This window comes from Stenella coeruleoalba (assembly GCF_951394435.1).
Source record: "Stenella coeruleoalba genome assembly, chromosome: 7".
NCBI lineage: Eukaryota > Metazoa > Chordata > Mammalia > Artiodactyla > Delphinidae > Stenella > Stenella coeruleoalba.
The window spans coordinates 24082227-24109585 of record NC_137153.1 but is presented as its reverse complement, the minus strand read 5'-3'; the positions used below and the strand labels follow the sequence as shown (position 1 = coordinate 24109585).

At 44.9% G+C, this 27359-nt stretch overlaps 1 protein-coding gene across 1 annotated transcript; it reads left to right on the top strand.

Annotated features, from left to right (window-relative positions):
* Positions 1–315: 315 nt before the first annotated feature.
* Positions 316–22006, top strand: NPM2 (nucleophosmin/nucleoplasmin 2). Its single transcript, XM_079927766.1, has 8 exons — positions 316–597; positions 754–839; positions 1006–1131; positions 19181–19309; positions 19965–20234; positions 20404–20438; positions 21694–21727; positions 21838–22006. Exons 1-8 carry the CDS (start codon positions 540–542, stop codon positions 21880–21882), a joined length of 783 nt encoding a protein of 260 aa, XP_079783892.1. The 5' UTR covers positions 316–539; the 3' UTR covers positions 21883–22006.
* The last annotated feature ends 5353 nt before the right edge of the window (positions 22007–27359 follow it).

The window sequence follows — 27359 nt, the reverse complement described above, 5'->3', positions numbered from 1 at the left end:
GTGAGGCCTAGCGCTTAGTGTTTTAACGAGCTCTCCAGGTGCTTCTGAGGAGCGAAGAGGAGGAAAGAGTGGAAGAACGGAATGGGGCTGATGAGACATCTCCCGTTGCCCCTTCCCAGGCTTCATAACCGCCCGCTGTGGGCGGCCGGCCCTCAGGTGAGGCCAGGATGAGGCCGGAGGGAGGGAGCCCAAGAGGGAAGCGATCCGAGGAGGAGCCTATGGCGTGAGCCTTGCACGCGGAGTAGCGACGGTGAGGTGGAGGAGGGGTTGCGAGAGGGCTGGGGCCCGGGGTCGAGTGGACATGAGACCGGGCACCGAGCCGCCTTGCCCGCGGCTGACCGGCGCTGCACCCCTGGGGTGCTGGGAGGGCCGGCGGGGCAGCCGGGCGCCTCGCTCACCTCTCCCGCTCTGGGCGATCTAAGCACCGTCCTTTGGCGGAGCGCTCCGCCGGGGTGTCCCCAGCTCGGGTGTGGGCTGCCTTGTCGGCCGGGGGTTGTAACGCGCCCTTCCTCGCAGCTGCTCGGCCCCCGCCCCGCATCATGAATCGCAGCCGTGCTAGCAGCACCTCCGAAAAGGCGACACTGGCCTTGCTCTGGGGTGAGTGAGGCTCCAGGCTGTTCTCGGAGCACCTGGGGGGCTGGGGGTACGTCACCGGGGGCAGGGGGTGCGCCTAGGGCTGGAGGCAGAGAGGCGCGCCTCCCTGGAGCCTGCCCGCCCCACGCCACGCCTTCCGCCCTCCGTCTCCCTTCGCAGGCTGTGAGCTGAGCCAGGAGAAGCCGACTTGGACCTTCAGACCCCAGAAGGTGGGGAAGCGGAACTGTATGCTGCTGCTTAGTACGGTGGGTACCCCCCAGCCCCAAGGAGGGGCGGAAGGACGGAGCAGGGAGGGACTTGGACAGCCACAGAGGAGCAGGTGGGATTGTCCCGTGCCCGCAGCTGGAACAGGGTTTGCCTCCTCCGCCCTCTGGGTGAAGAGGAGCCCTGCTCGTTTTCCACCCCTCTCAGATTTGCCTGGGGGAGAAAGCCAAAGAGGAGATGAACCTCGTGGAGATCCTGCCCCCAGCAAGCCAGGACGACAGAAGGAGGAAGCCCATCACCCTGGCCTCTCTTCGGGCCTCCGTCCTCCCCATGGTGAGCCTTTCCCTGCGGGCCTAGGACACCCTGGCTCCAGCCCTAGGAGGCCCTGCTCAGGCCTCACCCGCTGCGTGGGAACGGACCCAAAGGTGGGGTACAGGCTCCTGTACAAGTACAACCAGTGCTAGAGAGGCATATAGCCCAGGACTAAAAGCTTGGACCCAGGAGGCAGGGAGCCCTGTTTCCATCCTAGTCCACAATTTTTTTTTTTTTTTGGTGGGCCGGGGGCGGGGTGGCCGGCTGAGTCCTAACCACTGGACCGCCAGGGAACTCCCTCCTAGTCGGCTCTTTACCAGCCGTGTGACTTTGGGCAAGTTAAATAACCTCTCTCCAAATCACATTTTTCAACTGTTTACTGTTGGAGACCAGTGTTGACGATTTACATACTGCCTGTGTATCCAGATTGTGTATCCAGAAAGTCTCACTCTAATAACTTATTTTGAGTTTTCTATGCAGATCTTCTTTGTGAGTAATGGCAGTCTTTGTGTTGTTTTTTGTTGTTGTTGTTGTTGTTTCTTTTAAATCCAGGTACACTGGCTAGGACCTCCAGTATAATATTGGATAAAATGATAATGGTAGATGTCCTCGTTTCATTCCTGATTTATTTATTTTTGGCTGCGTTGGGTCTTCGTTGCTGCTTGCAGGCTCTCTCTAGTTGCGGCGAGCGGGGGCTACTCTTCGTTGCAGTGCAAGGGCTTCTCATTGCAGTGGCTTCTCTTGCCGCGAAGCATGTCCTCTAGGCACACGGGCTTCAGTAGTTGTGGCACGCAGGCTCAGTAGTTGTGGCTCGCGGGCTCTAGAGCGCAGGTTCAGTAGTTGCAGCACACGGGCTTAGTTGCTCTGCGGCATGTGGGATCTTCCCTGACTAGGGCTCGAACCCATGTCCCCTGCATTGGCAGGCAGATTCGTAACCACTGCGCCACCAGGGAAGTCCCCCCCCCCCATACCTGATTTTTTTTAAAAGGAATGCTTCTAATGTTTCTCCGTTAAGTATGAAGTGTTTGGTAGATACCTTTTGTCAGGTTAAGGAAATCTCCGTCTAATCCTACTCTACTTTGAAAAATTGAATTTTCTTCTTTTTAATCATGATTATCAAATTGGTTATCAAATGCTTTCCTATTCATATTATCAGGGGCTCTCTCTTCTTTAATCTGTTAATGTGGTAAGTTATACTAATAGAATAATATTCAATCAACTTTGCATTCCTGAGATAAACATTACTGATCGTATTATAAACTTCTAGATTTGCTTTGTTAATAAGACTTTTCTTTAAAACTTATATACTCATAAGTGAGGTTGGCCTATAAATTCCACATCTTATTTGGATGTCAAGGCATATTAGCCTCATGAACCGAGGCGTGGCGTGTTCCCTCCTTCCATGCAGCAGAACAGTGAATATGAGACCAGGATTATCTGCCCTTAAAGACCTGGGAGGCTGATCTGTAAAACTGCCCTCAAACCTATTTTTTTTCTCTATCTATGAGATCTCCCTAAATCTCATCCATTCCCATAGTTTTAAAGACCACCTATGCAAATGAAGACTCTGACATTTATTCTGTAAACCCAGCCTCTCTGTTGTGCTCCAGATCCTCTGTCCAACTCAAAACACTTAACAGATATCTCATAGATATTCCAAACTTAGCATGTCTAAATCCAAATTCTTGATTTCTATCTATAATCTCTTCCCCCATCCCCAGACCTGGTCCTCTCCCAGTAAATAGCTATTCCTCCAATTAGCCAGGATAAAACCCTCTTTCTCTAACACCCCATATCTGACCCACCAGCAAATCCTGTTGGCTCTACCTTCATCTAACCACATCTCACCACCTCCCTGCTACGCTCTGGTCCAGGTGACCATCACCTCTTGCTCAGGCTTATTGCAGGGCCTCCTATGAGATATACCTGCCTTCATCATTGGTCCCCTTTAGTCAATTTCATGTCCCCCCATGCCAGGGACACACTTGCCCCCGACTTCAATCTGGTCTTTGTTCAAATGTCATCTCATTGAAGGGTCTTCCCTGGCCACAAACAGCACCCCCATTTCTACCCCACCCATGATCACTTTTTCCCCCATAGGACCCATTACTGACATGAGGTTTCATTTGTGCATTGTCTGTTCCCCGCAACCAGGATATAGACTCCAAGAGAGCAAGGATTTTGCCTGCTTTGCTGCATTATCCATACAGCCCCTATACTAGTGTCTGGTATGTTGTAGGAACTCAATAGATAATGAATGAGTGAGTAAATAAGTGAATGAACTGTGTGGGACTGGTTTGATTTTTAAACTATTGTGATTTATTTAATAGGTTTAGATCTTCTCAGATGTTTCTATTTCTTTGAGTCAGTTCTTTTATTAGCTATATTGAGATATAATTTATATACAGTTAGATTCACTAGTGTTAAGTGTGCAGCTCGATGCATTTGACAAATTGTGCAATAGCCACCAACATCAAGGTAGGGAATTTCCACCGCCCTGCCCCCAGTTCCTCACGCCTCATGCAGTCTGTTCCTTCCACCTACTACTGCCTCTGGCAACCATTGATCTACTTTCTGTCACTATCGTTTTGCCTTTTCTATAATTTCATTTAAATGGAACCATACAATATGTAGTCTCTTGTGCTGGCTTTTTTCACTTAGCACAATGCTTTTGAGATTTATCCCCGTTGTTGATAAAACAGTAATATGCTCCTTTTTTATATCTGAGTAATATGCCACTCTACAATTTATATAAAATTTGTTCGTTCACCTGTTAATGGACATATGGACATTTTGGGTAGTTTCCAGTTTTTGGACTATTGTCAATCAAGCTGCTAGGAATGTTTGAGTGTATTTGTATAGACGTGTTTTCATCTCTCTTAGGTAAATACCTAGGAGTGATATTGCTGGATCACATAGGAAGCATATGTTAAACTTTATACAAAACTGCTAAACTACTTTCCAAATTGCTGTACCATTCTGCATTTCTACCAGCAGTCTATGAGAATTCCAGTTGGTCCACATCCTCACCAACACTTGGCATTGTCAGTCTTCTTAATTTTAGCCAATCTAGTACATATACAGTGGCACCTCATTGTGGTTTTTATTGTTCCTTGAGGGTTGGTGATATTAACCGTCTTCTTATTTGGGTTTTGGTCTTTTGTGTATCTTCTTCTGCAAAATACCTGTTTAGATGTTTTGCCCATTTTTAAATAATTGAGTTATTCTTATTGACTTGTAGGAGTTTTTTTTAATATATTTTGGATATAAGTCCTTTATTACAAATATTTTCTCCTGATGTGTGGCTTGCCTTTTCATTTTTGTAATAATGTTTTTTGAAGAGCACAAGTTTTTAATTTTGATAAAGTTCAACTTAACATTTTTTTCTCTTATGGTTCATCCTTTTGGTGTCCGAAGAAATCATTGCTTAAACTAAGGTCACAAAGGTTTCCTTTTATGTTTTCTTCTAGAAATGCTATTGTTTTAGCTCTTATATTTAAGTCTATGATCCGTTTCAAGATAAGTTTCTTGTATGGTATGAAGTGAGGATAGAAGGACATTTTTTCCAAATTGATAGCCAATGCTCCAGTATTGAAAAGACTGCTCTTTCACTGACACAGTTACCTTGGCATTTGCCAAAAATTGGTTGACCAGATGTGTATGCATATATGTCTATACACTATTCTGTTTCATTGATTTATGTTTACCCTCATTCCATACCAAACTAATTTGATGATTGTGCTTTTATAGTAAGTCTTAAAATTAGATCGTGTGAGTCCTCCAATTTTGTTATTCTTTTCCAGAACTGGGTTGACAAGTCTAGGTCCTTAGCATTTCCGTATAAGTTTCAGAATCAGCTTTCTTTAAAAATAAGTCTGATGGGATTTTGATTGAGATTGTATTGAATCTATAGATTACTTTGGGGGGAATTGCCATCTTGACAATTTTGAGTCATCGATAATTGAACATGATATATTTCTCCATTTGTTTACATCTTTAGCTTTTCCCAGGAATGTTTTGTAATTTTCAGGGTCCTGGTCCCCTACGTACTTTGTAAAGTTTACCCCCACATATTTCATGATTTGGGGTGCTATTAAAAATGAGATTAGCATATTTATTGGAAGAAAATTCACATACCATAAGCTTCACTCATTAGAGTATATAATTCAGTGATTTTTAGTAAATTCAGAGTTGTGCAACAATCACAATCTAGGTTTAGAACACTTTCATCAACCCAAAAAGGAACTCCATACCTACCAGTGGTCACTTCCCATTTCCCACATTCACTTACCCCCAGCCTTAGGCAACCACTAATTTACTTTATGTCTATAGGTTTGCCTATTCTGGCAAATCATATAAATGGAATCATAAACTGTATGGTCTTTTGTGACCGCTTTCTTTCACTTAGTACAATGTTTTTAAGGTTTATCCATGTTGTCGCATGTATCAGTACTTGACTCCTTTTTATTGCCAAATAATATTCCATTGTATTGATATACAACATTTTGTTTATCTGTTCAGTTGGTGGACATTTGGGTTGTTTCTACCACTTGGCTATTAGGAATGCTGTTATTAACATTAATGTACAAATTTTTGTATGAACATAAGTTTTTTTTAACATTTTATTTATTTATTTATTTCTGGCTGTGTTGGGTCTTCGTTGCTGCATGCAGACTTTCTCTAGTTGCGGCAAGCGGGGGCTACTCTTCGTTGCGGTGCGCGGGCTTCTCATTGCGGTGGCTTCTCTTGTTGTGGAGCATGGGCTCTAGGCATGTGGGCTTCAGTAGTTGTGGCTCACGGGCTCTAGAACGCAGGCTCAGTAGCTGTGGCTCATGGGCTTAGTCGCTCCACAGCATGTGGGATCTTCCCAGACCAGGGCTTGAACCCATGTCCCCTGCATTGGCAGGCGGATTCTTAACCACTGCGCCACCAGGGAAGTCCTGAACATAAGTTTTTATTTCTCTTGAGCATATACCTGGAGGTGCAATTGCTGGGTCATATGGTAGCTTCATATATATAACATTTTGAGGAACTGCCATATTGTTTTCCAAAGTGGTCACACCATTTTACAATCTCACCAGCAATGTTCGGGTATTCCAATCTCTCCACATCCTCACCAACACTTGTTTTTGTCTTTGGTTTTGATTAGTCATCTTAGTGGGTATGAAGTGGTAGCTCACTGTGGTTTTGATTTGCGTTTCTCTAATGACTAATGACGTTGAGCATCTCTTTATGTGCTTATTGGCTATTTGTATATCTTTTTTGGAGAATTTTCTTTCTTTCTTTTTGTTTTTTCTTTTTTGGCTGTGTGGCTTGTGGGATCTTAGTTCTCTGACCAGGGATTGAACCCGCACCCTTGGCAATGAAAGCATGGAGTTCTAACCACAGGACTGCCAGGGAATTCCTGGAGAATTTTCTGTTCAAATCTTTATTAATTTTGTAAAACTGTGTTTGAGTTTAATGTATTTTAATATTTGTCTTTTTACTATTGACTTGTATGAGTTCTTTTTTTTTTTTTTTTTGCGGTACACGGGCTTCTCACTGCTGTGGTCCCTCCCGTTGCGGAGCACAGGCTCCGGACGCGCAGGCTCAGCGGCCATGGCTCACAGGCCCAGCCGCTCCGCGGCATGTGGGATCTTCCCGGACCGGGGCACGAACCCGTGTCCCCTGCATCAGCAGGCGGACTCTCAACCACTGCACCACCAGGGAAACCCGAGTTCTTTATTTTACATACAAGCCTCTTATCAGCTTATTTGCAAATAGTTACCCCCCCTTTCCCTGGGTTGTCTTTTTACTTTCTTGATGATATCATTTGCAGCACAAAGTTTTTTGTTTTCATATAGTCCAGTTTATATGTGTTTTCTTTTGTTGCTTCTACTTCTGGTGTTGAATCTTAGAAACAATTGCCTAACACAAGGTCATGAAGATTTACTCCTGTGTTTTCTCCTACGAGTTTTAAAGTTTTAGTTCTTATATGTAAGTCTATGAGCCATTTTCAGTTAATTTTTTTATATGGGATAAGGTACAGAAATGCTATTTAAAATTTTTATTTTATCATTATTCAGTACTAGTATATAGTTATATAATTGGTTTTTGTATTATCTAACCTTGCTAAATTTGCATATTAGTCCTAGCAGCTTTCCATTGATTCCACAGAATTTGCTATGTATTTATTCATGTCTTCTGTGAATAAAGTCAGTTTAACATCTTAACTTTCTATCTGTATGCCTTGCGTTTCTTTTTCTTGTCTTACTTCACTGATTAGGACATCAAGTGCAATGTTGAGTAAAAGTTGTAAGAGCAGGACTATCCTTGCCTTTTACCGGAGGGAAAGTATTTAGTCTTTTACCATTAAGACAGACGAAGGATTTTGGTAGATGTCCTATATTAAGTTTGAGGATGTTCCCTTCTATTCCTAGTTTGCTGAGATATTTTATCATGAGTGGGTGTTGAATTTTGTCAAAGAATTCTTTTCTGCATGTAGTGAGGTGATTTTTTTCTCCTTTATTTTGTTATGTGGCAAATTACATTCATTGATTTTTTTCAAATTTTAAACCCACTGTGCATTCTTGGTATAAGCCCCATTCAATCATAATGTATTACCTTTTTATATATTGCTGGATTCCATTTGCTACTATTTTATTAAGGATATTTTTGTCTATGTTATAAGCAACATTGGTCTATGGTTTTCTTGTCATGTTTTTGTCTGATTTTAGCATAAGGTAATTCTGGGCCTCATAAAATGAAAAGGAAGATGTTCTCTTCTATTTTCTGGAAGAATTCATGTAAATTTGTTTTGTTTTTTCTTTTTCTTAAATGTTTTGGTAGAATTCACCTGTGAAGCAATCTGGTTAACTACAAGTTAAATTTATTTAATGGATATAAGACTATTTGGTTTATTTTGTTTAGAGAGCTTTATGTTTGTGTTTTTTAAGGAATTTTTCTGTTTCATCTAAATTGTCAACCTTTCTGGCATAAAGTTGTTCATATTATTCCCTAATCCTTTTCTGTATTATCTGTATTAAAGTTTGCTCTTTTGTTCCTGATGTTGGTAATTTGTGTCTTCTCTCCTTTTTACCAGGTCCAGTCTGGCTAGAGGTTTAACGGTTGTATCAGTCTTTCTCAGAAACCAAGTTTTGGTTTCATCAGTCTTTCTCTATTGTTTTTCCACTTTTGTATTTAATTGAGCTGTTCTTTATTCCTCTCTTCTGTTTATTTTGGTTTCAGTCTGATCTTTTTCTGATTTCTTAAGGCATAATCTTATATTATTGATTTTTTAGACCTTTTTCAGATATAAGCATTTCATGCTATGATTTCCTTCTAAGCATCTTTCTAGCTTCATCCCACAAATTTTGATAAGTACTATATTCATTTTCATTCAGTTCAAATTATTTTCTGGTTTTATTCTTCAGTCCCTGCAGTACTTAGAAGTATGTTTGCTTTTTAATTTCCAAATAGAGATTTTCTAATTCTTTCTTTAATTGATTTCTATTTTAATTTCATTATGGTCTGAAAATATGTTTTATATGATTTCAGTCTAAACAGTGTTGTGACTTGCTTTATGGCCCATAATATGTTCTATCTTGGTGACTCTTTCATTCACACTTGAAGAATGTGTGTTCTCCCATGGTTGGGTGTATTGCTCTATAAATGTCAATTGTATCAAGTTGGTTGATGGTTTTGTTCGAGTCTTCCATATCCTGACTCATTTTCTGTCCACTTGATCTATTAGTTACTGAAAGAGGAACGCTGAAGACCCCAACAATAATTATGTCTTTGTCTATTTCTCTTTTTAATTATCAGTTTTTGCCCCATGTATTTTAAAACTCTTTTATTAGGTGCATCCTAATAAATTCTGCATTTCTAGGATTGTTATATCCTTTTGGTTAATTGATCCCTTTATCATTATGAAATGCTCCTCTTTATCCCTGATAAATATTCTGAAGTCTACTTGGTCTGACTAATATAGTCAATCTAACTCTTTTTTTTTTTATTTGTTTATTTTATTTATTTATTTTTGGCTGTGTTGGGTCTTCGGTGCTGCACTCAGGCTTTCTCTAGTTGCAGCAAGCAGGGGCTACTCTTCATTGCAGTGCACGGGCTTCTCATTGCAGTGGCTTCTCTAGTTGTGGAGCACAGGCTCTAGGCACGCGGGCTTCAGTAGTTGTGGCTCACGGGCTCTAGAGCACAGGCTCAGTAGTTGTGGCGCACGGGCTTAGTTGCTCCGTGGCATGTGGGATCTTCCCGGACCAGGAATTGAACCCGTGTCCCCTTCATTGGCAGGTGGATTCTCAACTACTGCGCCACCAGGGAAGCCCCAATCTAGCTCTCTTTTGATTAGTGTTTGTGTTGTATATTTTTCCTATTCTTTTATTTTGTTATTTTACTTTAACCTCTGTATCTTTATGTATAAATTGGGTTTCTTTTAGATAACACCTAATTGAGTTTTACTTTTTTATCCACTTGCTATCTCTGCCTTTTAATTAGAGCACTTAGACAGTTAATATTTAACCAAATTATCAACAAGGTTGAGTTTAAATCTATCATCTTGCTATTAGTTTTCCCATTTGTCCCATCTGTGCTCCTTTCTTCCTCTTTTCTGGCTTTTTGGATTAACTAAGTGGTTTTTTTGGTTACATTTTCATCCTCAATATTGGCTTCTTAGGTGTACCTCATCTCTTTGGTTTTTTTCTTAATCATTGCTCTAGAGTTTACAGTATGCATTTTTAACTTACAACAGTCTATAGTGAAATAATATTATACCATTTCATGTACAATATAAGAATCTTAACTACAGCACACTTCATTTACCACTTCCCATCCTTTGTGCTATTGTTGTAATAACTTTTGTTTCTACATATGCTATAAATCCTACTCTACATTGTTGTTATTTTTTTCTTTAAACGGTCTATATTTTAAAGAGATTAGAGCTTAGAATAAACCATTTTTATTTTTACCATTTCTGGTACTTTTCACTCCTTTGTGTAGATTCAATTTCCATTTGGTGTCATATTCCTTCTGTGTGAAGGATTTAAACATTTTTTGTAATGCAGATCTGCTTATGATGAATTCTTTAAGCTTTTGTATGCCTGGAAAGTCCTTATTTCATTTCAGTTTTGAAAGGTATTTTCACTGGGTAAAGAACTCTAGATTGACTTTTTTTCCTTCCAACACTGGAAAAAATTTCTCCATTGTCTTCTAGCTTGCATTATTTGGAGAAATCTTCTCACATCCTTGTCTTCATTCCCCTGTATGTGATGTCTTTTTTCCTCTGGCTGCTCTTAAGATTTTCTCCTTGTAACTAGTTTTGAGCAATTTGATTATAAAATGCACTGGGGTTCACTGCACTTCTTAGATCTGTGGATTTACCATTTTTGTCAAATTTGGAAATTTTTGGCCATTATTCCTTCAGTCATTTTTTTCTGTTCCCCATTCTCTCTCATCTCCATTGAGGAATCCAATTACACGTATACTTGGCCCCTTAAAGTTGTCCCACAGTTCATTATGCTCTTTTCGTTTTGTTAAAGTATTTGTCGTCTGTGTATTCATTTTGGATAGTCTTTATTTACTCAGTTTCATTATTCTTTTCTTCTGCAATATCTAATTTGCTCTTAATCTCATCAGTATGTTTTCATCTTAGATATTGTCGTTTTCACCTCTACAAATTTCAAGTCTTCCGTGTCTCATTTTCGATCTTTCATGAACATATGGACTATAGTTTTAATGTTCTTTTCTACTAATTCTCATTTATGTCATTTCTGTTTCAGTTTTTATTGAATTTTTCCCCTCTTCATTATGAGTTGTAGCTTCCTTGTTCTTTGTATGTCTGGTAATTATTTTTTAATAAACTTATTTATTTATTTATTTATTTTTGGCTGTGTTGGGTCTTCATTGCTGTGTGCAGGCTTTCTCTAGTTGCGGCAAGCAGGGGCTACTCTTCATTGCGGTGAGCGGGCTCCTCATTGCGGTGGCTTCTCTTGTTGTGGAGCATGGGCTCTAGGCGCACAGGCTTCAGTAGTTGTGGCACACAGGCTCAGTAGTTGTGGGCTCTAGAGTGCAGGCTCAGTAGTTGTGGCACACGGGCTTAGTTGCTCCACGGCTTGTGGGATCTTCCCAGACCAGGGATCAAGCCCACGTCCCCTGCATTGGCAGGCAGATTCTTAACCACTGTGCCACCAGGGAAGTCCTGTCTGGTAATTTTTGAGTGGATGCTAGACATGAATTTTACTATTTGGATGCTGGATATTTTTACAGTTTTATAAGTATTCTTGAATTTTGTTCTGGGATGCAGTGAAGTTACTTAAATACCATTTGATCCTTTTGTGTCTTGTTTTTAAGCTTTGTTAGGGATTTAAGCTGAATTTAGTCTAATTTTGCCCCACTACTGTAGCAAGACCCTTCTTAGTACTCCAGTAGATGCCCCATAAATTATGAGATTTTCTACTCTGTGAGCTCCAGACATTTTTATGATGATTCTTTCTCCAGCCTCAGGTAGTTTGCTTGCATGGATGTTCCGATTACTACTTAACTGCATACTCAAGGGGGCCTTCTACAGATCTCTGGAGTGCTGTCTTTGCAGCTTTTTCCTCTCTTATGAACTCTAGGTGCCTTGGCTTCTCTGGGCTCCAGTTCTATTTCCTAAACTCAGAGAGACCACTAGGTTTTGTCTGGGTTCCCCCTCCCTGCACTGTCCAGGAAGTAAGCTTGGGCAACCATAAGGCTCATCTCATCTCTGTCCCATCTCTCAGAGATCACTGTTCTTCCTTGACTTGTATCCAGTGTCTTGAGAGCTGTTGTTTCCTACACAGGCATACCTGGTTTTATGGTACTTCACAGATATTGCGGGAGTTTTGTTTCTTTGTTCATTTGTTTTTGTTTTTTACAAATGAAGGTTTGTAGCAGCCCTGCACTGTCAGATGATGAATAGCATTTTTAGCAATAAAGTATTTTTAAATTAAGGCACGTACATTTTTTAGACATAATGCTGTTGTACACTTAATAGAATACAGTATAGTGTAATTATATGCACTAGGAAACCAAAAATTTCATGTGACTCACTTTATTGTGATAATCGCTTTATTGCAGTAGTCTGGAGCTAAGCCTGCAATATCTTTGAGGTATGCCTGTATTATAGCTTTTTAGGTGTGTCAAGCTGGAGAGTAAATTCAGTCCCTGTTACTTACTTGGCCTGAACCAAACATCTCCTGAGTCAATTATGATTATTAATATTTTTCTAGATATTGTTCATGCTATTTGCTAATAATATTTTTCATCATGACTATATCTGTTATTATATTCCTCTTTTTAAAATTCCCAATAGTGTTTATCATCTTTCCTTTTTTCCCTTCATTTCAATCACTGGATATTAGTCTTTTTCTTTTTATTCAAAGAAAAAGCTCTTGATTTTGTTGATGTTTTCTATTGTTTCCTTATTTTTTATTTTATTAATTTCTCTGGTTATCTGACTTTCTGCTTTCTTTGTTCCTTTTTCTTACTTCCTTAGTTAGATATTTAGCCCATTCATGTTCTAGCTTATTTTTTCCAAGTAAGTTCTATTTATTTATTTTGAATACTACACATTTCCCTCTGAAGATGTTTTTAACTGCATCCCTTAATTTGTGATTTGTGGTATTTTCACTTTATCTTAGTTTAAATATTTTCTAATTTCCATTATGATTTCTTATTTGATGAATATTTACTTCAAATTTTTTAATTCCCAAAGGTATGGGTGGGTTGAGTCATCACCCTTTTTCTTAGTGTAATTGCATCAGAAAATATGGTGTGTGTGTGTGTGTGTGTGTGTGTGTATGTGTGTGTGTGTATATATATATATAGACCATATCAATTCTTTGGTTATTTGTTGAGACTCAATTTGTGGCTTATTACATGGTAGTATTATAGGATTCTATGTGTGTCCATTAAATCAGGTGTATTAATTGTGTTCAAACCTATATATATTTTGTCTCCTGATGTATCAATTAGCAAAAGAAATGTGTTAAAATTTCCTGTTATGATTGTGGATCTTTGGGTTCTTCTTATAATTTTGTTTACTTTATATATGTTTATTTTTTTAATTGAAAATCGTTTTAGATAATTGTAGATTCACATGCAGCTGTAAGAAATAATACTGAGAGATCCCTGTATGTTTTGCCCAGTTTTCTCCAATGGTAACATTTTGCAAAACTGTAATATAATATCAAAACCAGGATATTGACATTGATACAATGCAGCGATCTATTTATACAATTTTGTCACCTAAGTTCCTATATCCACCACCACAGCCAAGATACTGAACAGTTCCAACACCCCAGGCGTCCCTCATGTTGCCCTTTTATAACCACACTCACCTCCCTCCTGCTCCCTCACCTCCCCCTAACCCCTGGCAACCACCAATCTGTCCTCCATTTCTAAAATTTGGTCCTTGAAATAGAATCAGACATATGTAACTTTGGGGGAACTGGCTTTTTTTTCTCAGCATAATTCCCTGGAGATCCGTTCATTTTACTGCTGACTGGTATTCCATGGTATAGTTGTACCACAGTTCAACAATTCATCTGTGGAAAAACTGGTCTGATTCCCATCTGGGGCTCTTACAAATAAAGCTGATATGAACATTTGTGTATAGGTTTTTGCGTAAGCTAAGTTTTCATTTCTCCTGGGTTAAATGTCCAGGAGTGCAATTGCTGGGCCATATGAGGGTGGTTACACATTTAGTTTCTTAAACTGCCAGACTGTTTTCTAAAGTGGCTGTACCATTTTGCATTTCTATCAGCAATGCATAAGTGATCAAGTTTCTTTGCATCCTCATCGACATTTCATGTTGTCACTATCTCTTTTATTTTAGCCTTTCTAATGTGTGTGTAGTGATGTCTCATTGTGCTTTTAGCTTGCATTTTCCTGATGGCTAATGATGTTGAACATCTTTTCATGCGGTTTTTGCCATATGTATGTTCAGTTAAGTGTTCATGTCTTTTGCTCATTTTCTAATTGTTTTGTTACTGTTGAATTTTGTTAATTTTTTATATATTCTAGACACTAGTCCTTTGTCAAATATATGGCTTGCAAATATTTTCTCCCCAGTTTATAACTTGTCTTTTCATCCTCTTCACATGAGCTTTTATGGAACAAACGTTTTTAATTTTGATGAGGTCTATTGTATTCTTCCTTTTATGACTTTTGATGTTAAGTCTAAAAACACATTGCCTAGTCTGAGATCATGAAGGTTTTCTACGTTTTTTGTCCAAAAGTCATATAGTTTTATGTTTTACACTTAAGTCCATGATCCATTTTGAGTTCACTGTTGTATAAGCTATGAGGTTTAGGTGAAGGTTCATTTCTTTGCCTATGGATGTCCAATTGCTCCAGCTCCATTTGTTGAAAAAGCTTCCTCCATTTAATTGAGTTTGAACCTTTGTCAAAAATCAGTTGCAGGTATTTGTGTGTGTCTATTTCTAGGTCTTCTGTCAATCTATGTGTCTATCCCTCTAATATCACACTGTCTTGATTACTGTGGCTATAGTTTATGTATGTTCAGACTGTGTTGTTGATGCATATAATTTACAGGTTTAGCTTTCTTGTAGAATTTTTACTTTCCTTGTATAATTGTAAATATCTTCCTTGTCTAAATTTTTTCATTATGTGGTGACCTTCTTTATCCCTAAAATACTTATTGAATTAAAGCTTATATCATCTGATATTAATTTGTTTCCCAGATGTCCCTCAATCTCCATTATTCCTTTATTCTTTAGTAATGGATTCATGACTTTTAGCTGGTCACAAGGCTACTGAGAATAAAAACTATGTTCCCTCTAAGTTTGGCATAACCATGACGTTCTGGCCAATGCAATGTAAGCAGAAGTGGGATCTACAACATCTGAAAAATGTCCTTAAAGAGAGATCATGTGACCACTTTTTTGTCCCTTCCTGGAGTGTAGATGTGATGACTGGAACAAGAGCAGCCATCCTGGGCGAGGTGGGAGCCGTGTATTGAGAATGAGAGCAACACGGTACAAAGAGCCTGGATCCCTGGTGATTGAGGAGTGGTGTACTCATAGCTTATGTATGGACTTAGTTTATGTGACAAAGAAGTGAGTTTCTACCTGTGTAAGCCACTGTTATGGAGTTTTCTGTCACTTATTACCAAACCTAATCGTAACAAACACTACTAGCTTCATTTTTTAGGGACTTTATTTTTTAAGAGCAGTTTTAGGTTTACAATAAAATCGAGAGGAAGTTACAGAGATTTCCTATATACCACCTACCCCTACACATACATAGCCTCCCCCATTATCAACATCACTCACCAGAAAGTACAACTAGCTTCATTTTCATTTTAGTCATGTGTGGCTGCCGTAACAGAGACCCAACTATAGGGGCTTAAGATTTATTTCTGTATTGCGTAGAAGTCCAGAGATGGGCAGTCCAGAGCTGATGAGATGACTCCATGGTCACCAAAGACCAAATCTTCTCGTATCTTTCTCCTGTCTTTAGTGCAGACCTACCATCCTCAAAATCACCTTACAGTCTAGGAAGGCTGCTGCAGCTCCAGCCCTCACTTCTACAATTAATGTAATAGGAAAGAAGCAGCAAGGGAAGACCACAGGGACTTCTCTCAGTTCTCTGTCCACCTTTTAAGGAGTCTTCCCACAAGTACCACCTTCCAAATTCTGCTTATAGCTCATTGATCCAGAAATTAGTAACATAGTCACAACTGCAAAGGAAACTGAAGAATGCAGTTTTTGGCTGGGTATAGTATTTCAGTAATATCAGGGTGCTGTTATTATGGAAGGAAAGAATGGCTATTGGATAAGCAACTGGAAGCCTCTGCTGCACCTGGTATGTATATTTCCATCTCTTTACTCCAGCATTTCTTCGTCCTTATAAGGTTTCTTATAAGCAGTATGTAGCTAGACCTTGTTTTAATCTATCCAGCCAGTATAGTCTGTTTATATTGATTGTGACTTGCTAATATACTTGGATTTACTTGTAGCATGTAGTTTGTGCTTCTATTTTCCTTGCCTTTTAAATTTTTTTGTTTCTTTTTTCTAGTTTTCCTGTCTTTTATTAGATTGATTAAAGTTTCTTTTCCCCTTTTCTCTTCTACTGGTTTAGAAGCTATAGAATCTCATTCTAATCTTTATTTGTTCTCCTTAATTTTTTAACAGTCATGCATGATCAAAGTCAAAAATTAATGTTTTCTTCCTCCCAAACCAGGGGATTCTAATTACTTTCATTTTAACATACATATTGTCATCATGTAGCATTTTAGCTCCAACGTGTTTTAAACCAGCTCAACACTAGTCATGACTAGTGTTGTTTTATTTTACGGCAACGTTTCCTTAGGTATTTATTTATTTATTTATTTATACCAATTTTTTTTCTCATCACTGCTTCTTGCACCTACTTCTCAATTTAATTGCCATCTTTTTGAACATCCTTTTGTAGACCTGGGAGTAGTAAGCTTACTTGGGCTTGCTCAGAAATACCTTTCTTTTACCCTCATTCCTTCATGATAGTTTGGCTGTGTATATACTTCTAGGTAAGAGGTCTGATTCCTGACCTCTTTCTGATTCCTGATGTTGCTGTTGAAATCTCAGTCTGCCTGGTTATTGTTCCTTTTTTGGAAATCTGGCCTCTTTGGTTGATTTTAAGCTCATCTCTTTGTTCTCATCTGTCATTTCACCATAGTATGTTCAGGTGTGGATTTATTTTTATTTATCTTTTCAGGGATGAGGTTTCCTGCATATGAGGATCTGTCTTGGATCATTTCTGGAGAACTCTTGGTCGTTATCACTTGGAACACTGACTCCATTCTCTCCAGTCCCTACCTCTGATTGGATGCATGTTGGACCTTCTCACCTGTCCTCCACGTCCAGCTTCTCTCTCATATTTTGTTCATTTCTCTCTGTGCTTCATACTGGGTAATTTCTTCCCAGCACTTCTCCAATTTACTGATTCTTCCTTCAGCTGTTTCACTCTGCTTTTTAACCATTTGTTCACTTTACTTCAATGCTAATGTTTTTGATGTCTAGAAGCTGCTTTTGGTTCTTTTTATTTTTATTTTATTTATTTATTTTTTTTGCAGTACATGGGCCTCTCACTGTTGTGGCCTCTCCCGTTACGGAGCACAGGCTCTGGACGCGCAGGCTCAGCGGCCATGGCTCACGGGCCCAGCCGCTCCGCGGCATGTGGGATCTTCCCGGACCGGGGCACGAACCCGTGTCCCCTGCATCGGCAGGCGGACTCTCAACCACTGCACCACCAGGGAAGCCCTCTTTTTCTTTTTTGTAATATCTTGTTCTTATTATTTTGATTCCTACTCTTATATTTATTTGATCTTCATCACACATTTCATGTGGTTTAAGTTGTTATTCTCTTATCTCAGGTTCCTGGTTGTACATTTTGTTTTGTTCTGCTGCCAGACTCTAGCAGGGCTGTTTCAAACCTCTTCCAGTTTGGTTTGGTTCTGTTTTGTGAAAGAATTCTGTGTGAAAAGAATTCAGAGTGTCCCTAGAGACTGGTTTTGTGTTTGCATCTGCCATTTGCCACAGGAAGATCGCAAGCCTGGGATTTTATACAGATCTCTTGGCTTGGCAGTGCCCACCGAGTAAATTCAGATTTGCTCTAAGTGAGAGGTACAACCACAGCTGTTAGCTTCTCACAGGAGACTCTGTTATCCCACCCCCAGGTTCTTGTTTCCCTCCTTTGATGGTGGGGCCTTTCTAGTTAGATGGCTTAGGGTCCTTCAGTCCCTTCTCCTCAACCCTCACCATGGGGCTTTTTACTGAGATGTAGCCCTTTGAAGGTCCCCTCCCCAAGGGTTTGTCTCCTGTCCACATGAGTGTCACAACCCAAAGTCCTTGCTGTTTTCAAGGACATCCTCCCTTCAGCTGTGGCATCAGCCTCTGCACAGGCTGCTCTTCTTTCTGATGCACAGGGACACTTCTTTCTGTCTTACCATTCAACCAAGCAGTAAAAACATTGAATTACGTTTTATCCAGCATTTCTAGGTGTTTGTGATCAGTTTTCACTTATCTGCTTCCTCTCTGAACCAGAAACTCTAAGTTAATCTCTCTAAGCCTCAGTTTCCTCCTCTGTAAAATAACAACACCTCCTTTGTGGGCTTCTTGTGAAGATTTAGATGAGATAAAGCAGGTACAATGTGTGGCATGGGGCCTGGCACATGGTAAGAACTCAAGAAGTTTAAGTATCATCATTGTTACTCTAGAAAATTTGCAAAGTTTGGAAAAGTGTAAAGAAAATAAATGTGGTACTGTCCACTGAAAATTATGGTTAGCACTGTAATATATTTCTAACCTTTACTCCTATGAATATTCACACATTACTTATAAGATGATAGGAAGACTATAATACAACTTTGCATCTGCTTTTCTCATTTGATCGATGCCTTAGTCAGCTTGGGCTGACATAACAAAATACCATGCAGTGAGTGGTTTAAACAACAGACATTTCTTCCTCACAGTTCTGGAGGCTAGAAGTCTGAGATCAGGGTGCCAGCACGGTCGGGTTTTGGTAAGGGCCCTCTTCCTGGCTTGCAGATGGCTACCTTCTTTTTGTGTCCTCACATGGCCTAGAGAGAAAGCCAACTGTCTGGTCTCGTCTTCTAAGGGCACTAATCCCATCACAAGGTGCCCACCCTCATGACCTCAACTAACCCTAGTTACGGTCCCAAAGGCTCCATCCCCAGATATCAGCACATTGGAGGTTAGGGGCTTCAATGTAAGAATTTGAGGGGACACAGTTCAGTCCATAGTTATCAGACTATTTAACGGCTGCACCGCAGCTTGGAAGACCGTTGTGATCTTGGCAGGAATGAGATTATCAGATCCATGTTCTTCTCCAACAGAGTCCACCTCAGCAGGAAGGTCCAGGGGGCTGAGAGTGCAGAGAGGTCCAGGAAAGCCCTGAAGCATGTGTGGTTGAGGGGAGGGAATAAACCAAGTATTTCTGCCTGAGGCCAGCCCCCATCCCCCACCCCCAGCCAGGTACCAGGCCCGAGTGGCCTGTCCTCTCTACTCCTGCCCCTACCCTCTACCCCCTACCCCTGCAGGTTGTCCTGGCGGGATTGGAGCTTTCTCCTCCTGTCACGTTCCAGCTCCGGGCTGGCTCTGGACCCGTGTTCCTCTGTGGCCAGGAATGTTATGGTAAGTCCAAGCTTGGACCCGAGAAAGGTCTGCCGGTACAGTGCTCAGCACAGGGCCAAGGACATAATAGGTACTCAAACACTCGAGGGATTCTTGAATTATTGGAGAAGATCCCCAAAGGCAACAGAATCACCAGCAGCCTGGACCAGGAGGCCATGGGCACGCCTCCTAGCCCCACTTCTCCTTTACCTCTCCGCCACGTCCTCTGTGGGCTGCAGCCCTCCAGCCATAACACGGGGGTGGGGTTATACTTGGTTCCATCTTCAAGTGTATTCCTCCTAGTTGTGAGGAATAAATGGCATATTCAGAAAGAGCACTTAACATAACGCCTGGTACCAGAGCACACTCAAAACATTACCTGCTGTGAAGTGTGTAGCTGTAGCAGTAACATGGACCCTGGCAATTCGCTGTGCTTTTGACTCTTTTGACAGACCTTTAACTGCCTTCTTCTCTGTCCAGTGGTGCCTCTTCCATCAGGGTTCTCTCCTGCTCCAAACCCCGGGCGGGTTCCACCTGCCTCAGGATGAGGCCTGAGTTCCTCCGCTGCTGTGTCCCCACCCTCTCCCTCCTTCCCCTCACACTCTCCTTCCCAGTGTACATCCCCCTCCGGCCTGGCCAGAGCTGCAGCTTACCACTTCCCCTGCCCTCCTGCCGTGGCCTCAGCCCTCACTGCCCTCCCCACCCCGCCAGCCGCACTTTGGGCAGGTAGATCTGGGAAGGGGAGCCTGGCAGAGACCCTCGGGCTCAGAGGCCCTGCCTTCCTCCCACACCATCGCTGACACTTCAGACCAATCCTGGGAGGAAGAGGAGGGGGAGGAGGAGGAAGAAGAGGAGGAGGAAGAAGAGGAGGAAGAGGAAGAAGATGATGACGACGAAGACACAGATGTGTCCCTGGAGAAGGAGACCCCTGTCAAACAAGTCAAGAGGCTGGCGCCCCAGAGGCACACAAGCATTGCCAAGGTGAGGGAGGGACACCCCCCCACCGCAAAGGCTCCTCAGAAACCTGGACCAGGCATCCCCAGTTGAGTGCACTGAGGCCCGGGGCAACACCTGCCAGGTGCCCGGCGGGAGTCTGCTCTGCCCCTGGGCCTTGCCAGAACTCCCAATAATGCTTGTGTTTGGTTTCCAGAAAAAAAAGGTGGAAAAAGAGGAGGTGGCAGTGAGGTAACTCTTTCCGTCTATTAAATGAGCCAAAATCTTTTAGTTGAGGTACATCGTGCTTGAAAGAGGATGATGCACGTGTGTGTGCAGGTGTGTGGTACACGGAGACACAGGTGCACAGGTGTGCTGCCACTGTCGGTTGGCACAGTCTTTTTGAAAAGCATTTAACAGTTCTTATCTTCTGACTTCTTCCCACTTATGGCAGTTCCTTCCAAAGAATCCCATCCAAGATATGAGGGAAATATATGCACTAAGAAACTTATATCACTGCATTATTCAAATAATAGTATAAAATGGAAGCATTGTAAATGTCCATCAATATACCAGTTGCTTAAACGATGTCACGTCTTCTCAATGGCATGTGATATAATGCCCATGAAGAATATAGCAAACTGGAAAGTGTTTCTAGAATTCAAAGAGCAGGATATTAAATTATTTTCATTTTAATATTTAGTTATTTACTTTTTGGCTGCATTGGGTCTTAGTTGAGGCACGCGGGATCTTGGTTGGGATCTTCGTTGAGGTGCACAGGCTCTCTAGGTGTGGCCCGTGTGCTCAGTAGTTGCCGCGCACGGGCTTAATTAGCCCACGGCATGTGGGATCTTAGTTCCCCGACCAGGAATCACGTCCCCTGCATTGGGAGGTGGATTCTTAACCACTGGACCACCAGGGAAGTCCCAAATTATTTTCATTTTATTTCACAAACAAAAAAGTTCTGAAAGGAAACAAAATGTTAATATTAGTAGGAGGTAAAGAAAAGTATAGGCAATTTATTCTCTATTTGCTATATTTTGCGCAATGTGGTTAACGTTACTTTTATGATAAGAAACATTTGTGTCTTATACACAAATAAAGGCAAGCAGATAGAAGCTTAAGAAGAAAAAACATCTTGTTTAAAAAGAGAGTCAGGGACTTCCCTGGTGGTCCAGTGGTTAAGACTCTGGGCTTCCGCTGCAGGGGCCACATGTTCAATCCCTGGTCGGCGAACTAAGATCCTGCATGCCGCGTGGTGGGCCAATAGATAAATAAATAATTTTAATTTAAAAATTTTAAAAATAAGAGAGAGTCAGAGTGGTCCCTGGCGGGTGACAGGTGGAGAGGCAAACCTCTGCAGGTCACAGCCCCCTGCTTCCTGGAAGTGCCCAGGGCCCAGCTCTGCAGCCTGGGCACTAGTAGGAGGGCCCGGGGCTACTGGCATCAGACTGAGCTCTCTCTTTCCCACATCCCCACTCCTTGCCCAACCCCACCCCCGTTCCAGATACCATCCTAAAGACAGGAGCCCTGTGGGAAAGGTGAGTGCTGATAAGAAGGGGCTGGTCCTCCTGGGGGAGGAGGGATGTTCTCTGGGAAGGTGCCAGGATGGGGAGAGGGTGGAACACTGGAGCAACGCCTTCTCTCACAGGCCAAAACCACACCCAGACCTAAAAAGCCAGGATTTAAGAAATGAGGAGCCAGGACTGGCCTGGCCACAGTGACCGAGGGAGGGCCCGTGAGACCACCGTGCTGAGTCTGAATGTGATGGACGTGTTGGGGGCGACACAAGAGCTCCTCACCCCAACTCTCGGTTGCAGCAGGACCTGGAGGGAAGAACCCCGACCTCTCAGACCCACAATAAAGTTTGCTTTGCTAGGACCTTGTTGCAGCTCGTCTCTCCCTTCCCCGGGAGCTGTCCTTGCCGGCTGCAGTGAGCCCGTGAGCCCGGCAGAGGGCAGCCGTGTGCCAGCACACCCTGGCCTGCCTGCCTGCCTGCCAGCCAGCCAGCTGTGTTCTGCTCTTTATCTCCCTCTCCCTCCACCGCCCCCACCACGCCCCCCCCCCCCACGCCCGGCACCACTACCCCATCCCCAGCTTTGGGGGAAGGACCAAGTGTCTCAGCCCCTTTCCCAGCTTCGACCTTCAGCCCTCAGGCCTGAGGGAGGGAGCTAGAGCTGGGGTGGGTCTTCCTGCGTCCACACTCCCTTCTGACAGGGCCTGGCTCTCCAGATACAGAACTGAAGGGTGACAGCTGCCCGCCGCCCCTACCAGGAAGGGACCAGCCTGAGGGTCTGCATCTCAAGGGCCGGGCCTAGCTCTGCAGTCCCAGGCTTGCGTCCTGTTAGGTGAGCTGCTCACAGGGACGTCACTGGTGTGATCTGTGTCAGGCAGGAGCCCAGAGGCCTGCACCTTCAAGGAAACCTCCCAAGTGGGGAGACAGGCAGGCTTCCTGGAAGCTATAAAGTATCTCTTCAGGAGGTGGGCAGGTGAACAACTCCTGGGCTAGCATTCCCCAAGGGCAGCAGTCAGAGCCACAGGAACGGGGTTCAGTAAATTGTTGGGGTGAGACCAACAGAGGATTGGAAGGGGGGTGAATGACCCATTGCGTGGCTCTGACCTTCTGCCCCCTCCCAGCCTGCAGAGCCACTTTGAAGCCGGGTTCACCCACGGTGACGTGCAGGTGGCCGCCCCCCTCGGGGTCTACTTGCAGGGCCTCTGCTGGGCTTCTCCCTGCCCCTAACCAGCACCCCCATTGGCCAGGCCTGAAGTGGGCCAGTGGTGAACTGGCCCTGCCCTCTCTCCCCAGGACCCCCAGGTATGGGTCCCAGAAAGTTGGAGGTCTCTGAACACCTGCATGGGAAGGGCAGCCGGCAGGCTTGAGTCTCCCCATTCAGCTTCTCTTGATGCCAGAAGAGATAGAGGAAGGCAGGGCTGGCATTCTTGCTTCCGCTTTCTACACCCCACACGGCAGATGTGGGCTTTGTCCCACCCTCTAACAAAGGAGAACATGCTACTGACCTCAGTCCCCCAGAGCGACAAGGGACATCAGTTCAGGTCTGGTTCCAGGTAGGCAGCTGGCACTGACCATGGCTTCATGCCACCGCGATACAGGGTGGGCAAGACAAAGTCCTCCCTTCAAGTTGCCTACAGTCTAGTGGAAACACAGGAGCCAACAACATAATTTCAGTTACTGTCCAGCGCTTTGGAGGACATAAAACAGGCTAATTTCCAGGGTGGGGAAGTGCTGGTGGGGTTTTTTTTTGGGGGGGGTGGGGGATTTGGCCATGACGCATGGCTTGTGGGATCTTAGTTCCCCAATCAGGGATCAAACCCACACCCCCAGCAGTGGAAGTGCGGAGTCCTAACCACTGGACCACCAGGGAAGTCCCGGGAAGTAGTTTAGTTGGATCTGAGAAGGTCCTTCAGAGGAGACGATTGACAAAAAGGGAGTGGTGGCTACATGTAGAGCTGGCAGAAGGACATTCCTAGGAGCAGGAACAGAGGGTGCAAAGGGCCTGAGGCAGAACAAGCAGAGTGGTTTGGACAGAAAGAAGGCTGACGTGATTGCAGTGATAACGCTGTGAGCTGGGTGCTGCTCTAAGTGCCTTCCATGGATTCACACCTTTAATCCTCACAGCCATGCCTAGAGGTGGGTGTTATTAGCCCCATTTCTCAGATGTGGAAAGTGAGGCACAGAGAGGTTAAACAACTTGCCCCCCAAGGTCACACAGCCAGGATTCACACCCAGGTAGTCTGGCACTAGGGCCCTGTTTTTAACCACTCTGTGGGTGAGAGGGGGACGTGGAAGTTTGAGGGTGCCAGGACGCCTCAAACTGAGAGTGGGAGTTAGAATTGAGTCCACGGTATAACTGGAGACCAGGAGGGGCAGCTCCGGAGCCAAGTTATTGCAAAGCCTGTGTTGTCGCAGGTACTTCTCCGCTCCGCCAGCCCCAGGCAAGCGCCCCTGTTCTCTGGCTCCGCAGCAGGACTGCACAGAAGGGCGCTTAACAGCTAGACGTCTGACAATTTGATTTCCACGTGCCGGCAGGCGGTGGGGATCAGATAGCAAAGATGCGGGGGTGGTCTGTCCGCATTGCTACAGTGCTCTTTGCCCTTCACCCTTCCCCAGCTCTAGCCCTTCTGTTTGTCAACAGGAAAAGGGTGGGCTGGGGTCAAAGCAGGTGGTGACAAGTGGCCGGCATGCAGGTGGACTCTGGGTCTGCACAAGCTGGGCTGCTAGGAGCAGGCGTGAGACGCCCCCTTTGTGGGGGGAGGTGTTGAACTTGGCACTGTGGAATGGGATTAACCACCACGGCCTTGACTACTCCTCACTCCCCTGATCACCTCCTGCCACCCCCCATAAATGGTAATGAACCCTACCCTTCTCCCCCCACTGCCCCCTCCCCCGCTCCCAGGTCCCTCTGGTGAGGGGAGAAAGTCAAAATTTAGGCAAACTGAGGCTGGACCATGTAAGAGGGTCTCTGCCCCTCTCCCTCGTTCTGGCGGCACTTGACACTTTTCAGGAAGTGTCCTTCCTCTCAGTTGACAAGATAGCAGTTTGGCAGCATCAGCAGTGGCCATTTCCTTTTTATAAATTAGGAAGCTGAGACCAGAGGGGTGAAGGGACTTGCCACAGGTCACATAGCCTGTAAGGGCCGGGGTCAGGGAATGGGGATAAAATTCAGAGTCTGGGACTGGAACACTCCCCACTTGGAGCCCACCACCGGCCTTCCCATGGGGGTAAAGGGGCAAACGGAGCCAGAAAGCCAGGCCTGCAGGTGCAGAATGGGCTACCCAGCTGTGCCCCAGAGCCCCCTGGCACCAGCCCCCTGTCTGAGCCCCAAGGCCAAGCTGGACTGTGGGCATCTGTTACCATGGAGACCCCGGCTGGGCTGGGGGCTGGCCAGTGACAGCAGGCCCTTCCCCCACTGATAGGAACCAGGTTCTCGGGCTCAGAGACCTTGGGCCCAGATGGAACTCCCCACACCTGCCTCTCCTCACTGCCTTCCGTCTCCCAGCTGACCCCTCCACCCCTGAACCCCAAGCCTGAGCTGTCTCCTCCATGCCTCTCTGCTCTTACCTGTGACTCCTGGGGATTGAGGTCCGGAGGAGACAGCTTTTAATACCCTACCAGGGAGCTAGGAGCTGGTGAGCATGTGAGCATGTGGGCATGAGGACAAGGTCTTCCCAGAGAATAGAGACAGAAGCAGCACCGATCACAGTGGAGAGGTAGATTCCAGATGTTTCCATGGAAGAGGGAGAGTTTAAATGGGGCCCCAAGTGGTGGTACGAATGTGGAAAATGGAAATGATTGGTACCTTGTTCCAACTATGCTGCTAACTAGCTGTGAGACCCTCTCTGGACCTCATTGGTGAATGAGTCTGGACCAGATGAAGAATCTCTAAGGTTCCCTTCCAGTTTTGTTTTGTTTTTTTGCGGTACGTGGGCCTCTCACTGTTGTGGCCTCTCCCGTTGCAGAGCACAGGCTCCAGACGCGCAGGCTCAGCGGCCATGGCTCACGGGCCCAGCCTCTCCGTGGCATGTGGGATCTTCCCGGACCGGGGCACGAACCCATGTCCCCCGCATCGGCAGGCGGACTCTCAACCACTGCACCACCTGGGAAGCCCTCCCTTCCAGTTTTGACATTCTTTCCAACTGATTCCAACCCGGGACACCCCTAGTTACAAAGGTCAGGGCCGGAGCCAACACTGCATTCCCCAGGCCAGCTCGGGCTCAACTCACCCTTGAGCCCCCAGCGGGGCACCTGGGGCGGAGCTGGGAGCCAAGTGTGGAGCTTGACCGGGTGGGCTGGAGGTGTCCCTGCTTGTCGGTGGGTGGGGAGGGGTGGCAGACAACTTTGTGGATTGATCTAGCTCAGGAAGGTGAGAAGGAGGCCTGGAGGTGAGAGTTTCGCCCTCCCACTCATCTCTTTAGGTAAATAAATCCACAGCCAGCATTTCCCCTTCTCTTCCCATCCTGGAGGCACTGAGACCTCCAGGGAGCCCAGAGCTGAGGTGTAAGCTTCCCTCAGATTCCCCCCCTGAGCACTAGCCCCCTTCCACAGTCATCAGCCACCTTCTGCGGGGAAGGAACCGCGTAGAGTTCCTGGTCATCAGCTTCCAGGACCAGGAATATTGGGACATCATGGGTGGGCGCTCTGCTGGCCCCGGCAGGCGTGGGCACAGTAGAAGGAATCTGTGTGGGAGAGAAAGAGCATGGACTTTGGAAACCTGGCTACGCCGTTCACTAGCTGGGTGATCCTGAGCAAACGACCTACCGTGTGCCTCAGTTTCCTCCTCTGCAGAATGGGGTGATACCTGGTGTGGTACAGAGCAGCGTGGGACCGGAGGTTAGAAAAAGAAGAGGCCGCTGGGCACTTCATCCCAGACCGCAGGGAGGAGGCCCTGGGTTCCTCCCAGCTCCCGGAGGTTCTAGGGATGGCTGCTGTCATGGGAGGATGACAAGTGAGGCCCAGAACATACACCTTTGACTTCTGCCTCAGTGCGGCCATCTCACTGGGTCCTCCAACATCCCGAGGCACTACTGTGCCCATCTCTCAGAGGAAACGGCCAAGGCCCGGAGGAAAGCGGCTGGTACCAGTGCACCCGCTCTCCTCACCATGGGGTCCTTCTAAGGCCCCACCTGCACCTGCCTCCCTACCCCTGGTCCCCAAGCTGTGGCGCCCACTGTGTGATGCCCGTCGGGACAGCCTTAACCCCTCCTTCCCGGTGGCCAGACAGCAGACAGGGGGAGTAAGGGATGACAGAGGCAGTGGAAGCTACGCTCCTAGCCAAGCCCACCTCCTGCCCCCTGGAGGGAGGCTCCTCCTTTTAAGGCTGCTGCTGGGAATTTCCACCCCCAGACCCAGACCCAGCGACCCCAGGCCTGGAATGATACCTGCAGCTCACCCTAGGGGAGGTGGGGCAGGGGAAGCTTGCCCTGAGAGGGGAGGAGGGGCCCTGCCGTCGGGTCCGTGAGGGTCAGTAAGAACGCAGGAGCCAGCCTCTGGGTCTAGAAGCCTCCAGCAGCTCCATCCTCTGCGCTGGGGTATCCCAGAGAGAGGCTGACAGCACCCTCCACCGACCCCCGCCAGCAGCTGCTCTGCAGTCTCACTGGCCAGGAAGGTGGACTCCTCACACCTCAGTCTCCCAATTACGCCCTCCTCCCCCC